The sequence below is a fragment of the Chaetura pelagica genome, unplaced genomic scaffold (genome assembly GCF_000747805.2).
Source record: "Chaetura pelagica isolate M959 unplaced genomic scaffold, ChaPel_1.0 scaffold260, whole genome shotgun sequence".
NCBI classification, from domain to species: Eukaryota; Metazoa; Chordata; class Aves; order Apodiformes; family Apodidae; genus Chaetura; species Chaetura pelagica.
In genome coordinates, this window is record NW_009951940.1 from 461,704 (window position 1) to 471,074 (window position 9,371).

At 53.1% G+C, this 9,371-nt stretch overlaps 1 protein-coding gene across 3 annotated transcripts; it reads left to right on the forward strand.

Annotated features, from left to right (window-relative positions):
- Positions 1 to 403: 403 nt before the first annotated feature.
- PTP4A3 (protein tyrosine phosphatase type IVA, member 3) lies at positions 404 to 8,517 on the forward strand. Of its 3 annotated transcripts, XM_009996574.1 has the most exons (5): positions 404 to 508; positions 3,838 to 3,930; positions 6,485 to 6,615; positions 7,488 to 7,562; positions 8,382 to 8,517. In XM_009996574.1, exons 1-5 carry the CDS (start codon positions 404 to 406, stop codon positions 8,497 to 8,499), a joined length of 522 nt encoding a protein of 173 aa, XP_009994876.1. In that variant the 3' UTR covers positions 8,500 to 8,517. The 3 variants fall into 3 exon arrangements, with proteins under 3 accessions (XP_009994876.1, XP_009994883.1, XP_009994891.1); XM_009996581.1 differs by lacking the exon at positions 7,488 to 7,562 and having other exon boundaries at positions 8,382 to 8,499; XM_009996589.1 differs by lacking the exon at positions 3,838 to 3,930 and having other exon boundaries at positions 413 to 508.
- Positions 8,518 to 9,371: the final 854 nt, after the last annotated feature.

Below are 9,371 nucleotides of genomic sequence, written 5' to 3' on the forward strand. Positions count from 1 at the left end.
CCCGGGGGCAGCAGCCGCCGTCACACGCGCGCCGAGGACGCCGACACTACAGCAAAGGGATTCTTTTTTTCAGTTGTTATTATTATTAATTATTATTATTATTGTATATTTTTTCTTTTTTTTTTTTTTAATTATTATTCTCATCATCATTAATATTATTTCCTCCCACCTGGCTGTTTTCCTCCCCCCCGGGGAGGCTTTGCGACGCGTCAAGGAAGCCGGCGCTCTCCCAGGAGCTGGGATTTACTTATTTTGCACAACGTCTGTTTTGGTTGAGTTCTCAACCCTGTTTTCTTTTGAATTTTGAAGCTCAGAGGGGTTGTTCTTTTGGTGGTTTGTTTTTTTTTTCCCCTCTCCACACCACATTTTTCTCAGCACCACCTTCACCCTCCACCATCCCGCCATGGCCCGGATGAACCGCCCAGCGCCGGTAGAGGTCTGCTACAAGAACATGAGGTTCCTGATCACCCACAACCCCACCAATGCCACGCTCAACACCTTCTTGGAGGTAAGGAGGCTGGAAGGGGTGGGTGTGGGCCCAGCTCTGTGTTTTAGGGCTAAAAGCTAACGTTGAAATGCAATATGGATGAGTAGGATGAGGCAGCGGCGCATCCCCTTTGGTACTGCAGCCCCTGGTGGTGTGTCCAGTTGTCACCAGCATTTTGGGGTTGGTCCAGTTGCTGCTGGCATTTGGGGTAGGATGCTTTGGAGGATCCCAGGTGTGGTGTTGGGATGTGGCAAAGGTGGAGCTGAGTTTCCCTGTTCCTGTTGCATCTCCTGCATCAAATCAAGGGGCTTTGCAATGATGCACACAGAGTCATAGAATTGTTTTGGTTGGAAAAGACTTAAAGATCATCAAGTCCAGCAATTGACCCAGCACTGCCAAGTCCACCGCTAAACTACACCCCTCAGCACCACATCTACATGGCTTTTAAATACCTCCAAGGATAGTGACTCCACCACTGCCCTAGGCAGCCTGTTCCAGTGCTTGACAAACCCTTTCAGCAAACCAGTTTTTCTTAATATCCAATCTAAACCTCTTCTGGCACACATGAGGTCATTTCCTCTTGCTTGTTACTTGGGAGAAGAGGTTAACACCCACCTTACTCCAACCTCCTTTCAGGTAGTTGTAGAGAGCAGTAACGTCTCCCCTCAGCCCCCTTTTCTCCAGGCTGAAGACCTCCAGTTCTCTCAGTGACTTCTGATAAGACTTGTGCTCCAGACCCTTCTCCAGCTTGTTTGCCCTTCTCTGGACATGCTCCAGCCCCTCAATGTCCTTCTTGTAGTGAGGGGCCCAAGGCAACTCAGGATTTGAGGTGCAGCCTCACCAGAGGGACACATCCCTGCCCTAGTCCAGCTGCCCACATTATTCCTGATACAGGCCAGGATGCTGGTGGCCTTCTTGGCCACCTGGGCACACTGCTGGCCCATGTGAAGCTGGCTGTCAACCAACACCCCCAGCTTCTTTTCTGCTGGGCATTTTCCAGCCACTCTTCCCCAAGCCTTTAGAGTTCCTCAGGGTTGTTGTGACCCAAAACCAGCAGGACCCAACACTTGACCTTTTTGAAGTTCATACAATTGGCCTCAGCTGTGGATGGACACAACCTCCCCTGCATCTCCCAGCACCTCAGTGAGGATTTTTCATCCCAAATATCCCAGGATCTTTCCATAGTGTCTGGAGCATGCTGGGCTCTGCACAAAGAGCTGCCTCTGGCACTGGGAGCAGCCAGGAATTACAGGGGGGATAAGGAATGAGTGTCTGCAGTGCAGGAGAGAAAGGCTTTGACTTAATCTTTTTATCAGTGCCTGGGGAAAAGGCAACATCCTGCAGGCTGGTCGAGCTGGCATAAGCAGCTTCTGCTTTCAAGAAGGAGGCATTTGGGGATGTTGCTGCATTTGTGAGGGAACTTGGAGCTGTGTGGTTTTGCCTTAGACCTAAACTACCTTGAGGTCTGGTGGGCTGGGAAGAGAGGTCCTCTGAGCTCAAGGAAACCCTCCCAATGCACACCTGAACAAAACAAATGGGTGCCACTGGCTAAGGTAGCTGCAGGAAGGTGGTTAAGATTTGGGGACAGTCACCCCTAAACCCTGCATGCTGCACACAAGGTGATGGGGACAGCAAAGTGGGAAGGGGGGAAATTCCCCTTTCGCCCAGTTTCTTAGATTTTTGGCTGAGCTGCCACGTGTGCAGGGGTTTGCTGTGGTCTGGCAAGTGCACACAGGGAAGGAAGGAGTTGCTGGAGCCCTCAACACAAGAAGGGCATGGAGTTGTTGGAGCGAGTACAGAGAAGGGAAATGAAGACGCTCAGAGGGCTGGAGCAGCTCTGCTCTGGAGACAGGCTGGGAGAGCTGGGGTGTTCAGCCTGGAGAAGAGAAGGCTCCAGGGAGACCTTAGAGCACCTTCCAGTACCTGAAGGGGCTACAGGAAAGCTGGGGAGGGATTTTTCACAAGGGTCTGTAGCAATAGGATAGAATCATAGAATGTCTTGGGTTGGAAGGGACCTCTAAAGTCATCTAGTCCAACCCCCTACAATAAGCAGGGACATCTCACACTAGAACAGGCTGCTCAGAGCCCCATCAAGCCTGACCTTGAATGTCTCCAGGGATGGGGCCCCCACCACCTCTCTAGGCAATCTGTTCAGTGATCCAGCACCCTCAGTTTAAAGAACTTTTTCCTAATGTCCAACCTAAATCTACCCCCTTTTTCTACCTTGAAACCATTACCCTCATCCTGTTGTTACATGCCCTAGTGATCAGGTCTTTCCCAGCCTTCTTATTATAGGTCCCTTTCAGGTACTGGAAGGTCACTATAAGGTCTCCCCAGAGCCCCAACTCCCTCAGCCTTTCCTCATAAGAGAGCTGCTCCAGCCCTTTGATCATTTTCATTGCCCTCCTCTGGACACACTCCAACAGATCCACATCCTTCATGTGTTGGGTGCTCCAGATCTGGATGTAGTACTGGATTTGGAACAGTTTCAAGCTGAAAGAGGAGAGATTTAGGTTAGACATTAGGAAGAAATTCTTTCCTCTGAGACACTGGAACAGGTTTCCCAGGGAAGCTGTGACTGCCCCATCCCTGGCAGTGTTCAAGGGCAGATTGGATGGGGCTTGGAGCAGCCTGGGCTGGTGGGAGGTGTCCCTGCCCATGCAGGGGGGTTGGAACCAGATGATCTTTAAGGTCAAGGTCCCTTCCAACCCAAACCATTTGATTATTCTTCAATCACTGAAGGGAATGATCTCATATGATGCCCTGTGGGGCCAGTACACCAGCTTGTAATCCAGGAGCAATCCATGGGGTGTGTGATAAGCCACGCTGCAATCATCCCAAGCCTCAAGCCCACCGCACCTCGTGGGTGATGACAGGATTCCCTGAGCAACCTGCAGGCTGCTGGACATGGTTGGTGGGGCACACTACCCAGCCACCTGCATGCATTTCTGCAGCAGGAGTTGCAACCTCACTGAGCACAAATAGTTTCTCCTTTGGGGCATTTGCACCCGTGTCAGGATGTTTCTTTGGCTGGGGGATAAAGTCCCTCTGGTGTGGCCAACAGGGCTTAAAAATAAACTGCCTCCTTGACAGTCATAAGTCATAGAATCATAGAAGGGACCTCTGAAGATTATGAAGTCCAAGGAGTTGTGAAGGTGCTGGGTGAAAAGCCTACTGTAGCCATGTAGCTCTGGTGCCCTGGGATTTCATGCTTGCTTGTGCTTCCCAGGCTGGATGGACCACGGAGAGGTTTGCTTAAGGGTCCATGAGGGTCTAAGTGGCTTGGATGAGTTGAGGTTAACTGGGGTGTGACTGGCGGAGCTGTTTCAGACCTCTCCTTCCCCCCCCAGGACCTGAAGAAGTACGGTGCCACCACGGTGGTGCGAGTGTGCGAGGTGACCTACGACAAGACCCCCCTGGAGAAGGACGGGATCACCGTCATGGTAGGTGGGCAGCAGGGATGGGGAGCTGCTAAACACCACCCCCCCCCATTTTGGATAGCCCAAAACAGCATCCTGGATGCCCAGGAGCAGGGTTTGTGAAGCCCAACTTGATCTTTGGGGTGAGGCAGGATGAGCTCCCCAGCCCCAGGGCTGAACTGGGGAACTGCTGCTCAGAATAACGAGCGCTGCCCACGCAGCCGAAACTGTGACTCAGGCAGCTGAGCAGGCAGCTGCCCTCCCTGCCTGTCCCTTGGGCTTTCAAGCATCCAGGGATGGAGAGTGCCCAGCCCCACGTGGAAGGTGTGTGTGGTTCCTCCTCCCCCCCACGTTATCTTTTCCAGAGGGGTGTGGATTTTTGGCTCTTCCAGGGGCTGGCTGGTGCGGCTCTGGGGGAGGGAAGGAAGCAGGAGAAGGGAAGGAGGCAGCTCAGGCAGCTGCCTGGGCTGCATCTTGGCTGATAAGTCAGTGGAGATGATGTCAGATGTGATAGCCCTGCCAGGGAGTTCAGCTCCAGCTGGAAACGGAGGCTTTGCTCCTTATTCAGGGAAGGGCTTGGAAGTGCCTTGTGACTCCTGGGTGGTCCTCTGTGTGTAGGTCCTTTCTGTATAGCTCTCTCTGTGTAATGGATATCCTAGAGAGAAGTAGCTGTATCCTAAATCCTCTAGGATACAGGTAGATAATAGATCCTATGTCTCTCTAGATACAGGTTCCAGTTGCTGATCTCTGTCATTCTATAGATACTATTGCTCTGTAGGGTAATGTCTTATAGAGAAAGAAAGCTGCATCCTACATAGTGTATCCTACATAGTGCATCCTACATGTGTGTTGTAGGTCATCTCTGCTCTCTTACAGACCAAATTCTGCCTTTTACCTTGTTTCTGGCTGGAGTCCCTCAGTCTGAGTTTCTATACCTAAGATATACATTCCTTATATAGAGAGATACCTATCTCTAGGATACATTTTAAACAGGGAGATGTGTTTATCCTAGACAAAGAAACTATGCAAGATGCTATATATAAAATATGCAGTTGATATATGTTAAGAAACAGGTTTATGTACCTATATAGAAACTATGTAAGATAAAGACAGCAATGTGTATCTATGGAGAGACACATCTGTGCAGATATATATCTCACTCATATTTTTAAATATATACATATATACACAAACCTATATCAAATATATAAAATAGAATCACAGAATGGTTTGAGTTGGAAGGGACCTTACAGATCGTCTAGTTCCAACCCCCCTGTATGGGCAGGGACACCTCCCATCAGACCAGGTTGCTACAAGCCCTGTCCATCCTGGCCTTCAACACTTCCATGGAGAGGGCATCCACAGCTTCCCTGGGCAACCTGGGCCAGGGTCTCACCACCCTCACAGGAAATAATTTCTTCCTAATGTCTAATCCAGATCTACCTTCTGTGAGCTCAAAACTGTTCCTCTTCATGCTCGCACTCCCTGCCCTTGTAAAAAGTCCCTCCCCAGCTCTCCTATAGCCCCTTCAGGTACTGGAAGGTGCTTTAAGATCTCCTTGGAGCCTTCTCCAGGCTGAACAACCCCAACTCTCTCAGCCTGTCAGTAGAGGTTAGGCAGGAGCTGGCTGGGATAAGGACGGGGGTTGCAGTTCCTTCATCATCAACAGGGACTAGGCAGGCAATGGCTGCCACAGTCCACAGAGGCAGAAGGGTGTAGGGACCATATTGCAGGACCTGTAGGTGCTCCTGATGGCTGAACCTGTCCACAGGAGATGAGAGGACCCCAGACCTAGACTCATATGGATGCTACACCCCCATGGAGCTGCACCGAGTTGGAAGGGACCTTACAGATCGTCTAGTTCCAACCCCCCTGTATGGGCAGGGACACCTCCCATCAGACCAGGTTGCTACAAGCCCTGTCCATCCTGGCCTTCAACACTTCCATGGAGAGGGCATCCACAGCTTCCCTGGGCAACCTGGGCCAGGGTCTCACCACCCTCACAGGAAATAATTTCTTCCTAATGTCTAATCCAGATCTACCTTCTGTGAGCTCAAAACTGTTCCTCTTCATGCTCGCACTCCCTGCCCTTGTAAAAAGTCCCTCCCCAGCTCTCCTATAGCCCCTTCAGGTACTGGAAGGTGCTTTAAGATCTCCCTGGAGCCTTCTCCAGGCTGAACAACCCCAACTCTCTCAGCCTGTCAGTAGAGGTTAGGCAGGAGCTGGCTGGGATAAGGACGGGGGTTGCAGTTCCTTCATCATCAACAGGGACTAGGCAGGCAATGGCTGCCACAGTCCACAGAGGCAGAAGGGTGTAGGGACCATATTGCAGGACCTGTAGGTGCTCCTGATGGCTGAACCTGTCCACAGGAGATGAGAGGACCCCAGACCTAGACTCATATGGATGCTACACCCCCATGGAGCTGCACTGTGAGCCTCATTGCCTGCACACACATCCACCTCCCCGCTGCCAAGGTCCAGAACACCACAGCCCTGAGTGAAAAAGCAATCCCCTGAGTTTCTCCCCAAAGTCTGACACATGTTCCTGTCTTTGCCCAACCTTCCTCCTGCCTTGCAGGACTGGCCGTTCGATGATGGGGCGCCTCCTCCCAGCAAGATAGTGGAAGATTGGCTCAACCTGCTGAAGACCAAGTTCTGCGAAGACCCCGGCTGCTGCGTGGCCGTGCACTGCGTGGCTGGCCTGGGCCGGTAAGTCAGAGCCCAGCACCCTGCCTGCCAACCCACCCAACACCTGCCTGCTCTCCTCTCTTCCACCTTGGAGCAGGGTTTTGGAGCAGTGGTGTCCTTAGCGGGAAGAGACATTCTTAGAATCATAGAACGGTTTGGATCAGAAGGGACCTGAAAGATCATCTAGTTCCAACCCCCCTGCATGGGCAGGGACACCTCCCACCAGCCCAGGTTGCTCCAAGCCCCATCCAACCTGCCCTTCAACACTGCCAGGGATGGGGCAGCCACAGCTTCCCTGGGCAACCTGTTCCAATGTCTCACCACCCTCATAATAAAGGATTTCCTCCTCATATCTAATCAAAATTTCCCCTCTTCAAGTTTTAAACCATTGCCCCTTGTCCTCTCGGTACATTGGTGGGGCTGGCTGGTGTCTGAGCTCCTCCTTGCACTTCTCGTGGCCAAACCCTGGACACCAAGAGGGGGCCTGGGTTGCCAGTGTCCCACAGGGATTTTGCTTTTGCTAGGAGCTCATTGTGGAAATACTGCAAAACAATTCTGGGTACAACCAGGAGCCACCGCATTTCAAGAGTCCCCACGTTTTGCTGCTCCCTCCACCACATGTCAGGTTTTGCACGTGTATTTGCCTCCAAAGCCCTCATGCTCAACAGAAGAGCAGCAAACCACTGCCAGTCCCAGCCTGGGGATTTGACCCCTAAAATCAGCCATTCCTCGGGGCACTGCTTGTAGACAAATGGAAAGAAAAGGCGAACTAAAAGCAGTGCTGGCAGTGCCACCATTACAGTCCCACAGTGTGTTCCCCCCACCCCAGGGTGGGACATCAGCCCCTGGGCTACAAGGCTGGGGGGGTCACCACCACTGCCATTGCCTTTCAGTGCTCCTGTCCTCGTTGCCCTGGCCTTGATCGAGAGCGGGATGAAGTATGAAGATGCCATCCAGTTCATCCGACAGTGAGTCACAGAGTCACTGAGTGGTTTGGGTTGGAAGGGACCTGAAAGATCATCCAGTTCCAACCCCCTGCATGGGCAGGGACACCTCCCACCAGACCAGGCTGCTCCAAGCCCCATCCAGCCTGGCCTTGGACACTTCCAGGGATGGGGCAGCCACAGCTTCTCTGGGCAACCTGGGCCAGGGTCTCATCACCCTCAGAGGAAAGAATTTCTTCCTAATGTCCAATTTAAATCTCCCCTCTTTCAGCTCGAAACCATTCCCCCTTGTCCTGTCACTCCATGCTCCTGTCAAAAGCCCCTCCCCAGCTTTCCTGGAGCCCCTTCAGGTACTGAAAGTTGCTCTGAGGTCTCCCCTGAGCCTTTTCTTCTCCAGGCTGAGTCAAGTGAGGTTTTAGTGTCGGGGGACAAAGCAGCCCCTCTCCAAGGCTGCCTCGTGGGCACTGGGATTCCTTTTCTCTTCTTTTTGCCTAGAGGAAACTAGGGTGTCAGCCCCAAGTACCCTGTGCCTTTGCATCAGGGCTGTGGGAGGCTGGGGAGGTATCCAGGAGCATCCCTGGGGGGCTTTTGGCTTTGGGCAGCCTCCCCACGTGTTTCTTTTGTAGCTTTCCAGGTCCTAAGGCTTACAGAGTGGATGAACAAGAAGGGCTGCCAGGGGTCAGAGCCTGTCTCTGTCCCTGGGAGACCACTGAGGCTGCAGCCTCCCAAATCTCTTACCTGCCTCAGGAATGGGTCTTCAGCATCCTGACAGGAATGGGTTTGGGCTGAGTGGTCTTCTTCTGCCACCCTGCTGACCACGCTGGTCCTTCTCTCTCCCTGCAGGAAGCGCAGAGGAGCCATCAACAGCAAGCAGCTGACCTACTTGGAAAAGTACCGACCAAAGCAGAGACTCCGATTTAAGGACCCTCATAACCACAAGAACAAATGCTGCATCATGTAAACCTCAGATGACCTCTTGCCAAAACCCATGCACACAGACACCCGGGCACTCGCACGCGTCCCACCCCCTCACGCCCCCTCTGCCCAGCCCCACGTGCCGCCCCCAGAGCTGGGGTGGAGGGACATGGGGCATCCCCACCCGTGTTCCAGCACCCACAGCACGATTGTCTTGCTGGAGCCCCTCCAAGAAAAAAGGCTGCTGTCTGCAGTGCCCTCCCCGAGGAGGGGAGGCAGTCCTGCCCTTGGTGTTACCAGGCAATGAACTCACGTGAAGGTTCTTCATCGCCTTCCTCCTCCTCCCTTTCCCCTCCCATTGCACTGAGAGGGATGGTTGGATGGTGCTTGGTTTGGGGTGGTGCAGGCAGGGCTGGGCCAGCTGAGGAGGGATGGGGAGCAGAAGGGCTGGAGCACCCCCAGAAAAATCCCTTTCCCACCTCTTCCCTGTAAATAAGGGCTGCAGCAGTGGGGCACGGAGGTGGGGCTGGAGAAGTGGCCTTGGAGAGGGAAGGTGGTGGTGGCAGGCAGAGGTGAAGGGGGCTTGTAGCTTCGTGCTGGCTCTGTGGCCACAGGAAGGGCTGAGCTAATTCCTCCCAGCGCTGTTCCTTTTCTCCTGGCCTTTCTTCCTCTTCCCCATCTCCTCATTGCCTTGATGCCCTGGGGTGGGGCTCGTTGAGGACTTGCTGCAGCACAGGCAGAGGTGCTGGGAAACTCAGGGACCGTGGCAGGGCTTTGAGGCACCCAGCTTTGCCAGGCTGCAGGGGGGATGGGGGGTCAGCACTGGGTCCCCCAAATGGTGGGGTGCTCTTCTTTGTAGCTTCCAAACTCAATGCACAGGGTGGTGGGTTCTCTCCTGTCGCGTCCCCGTCGCTGAGC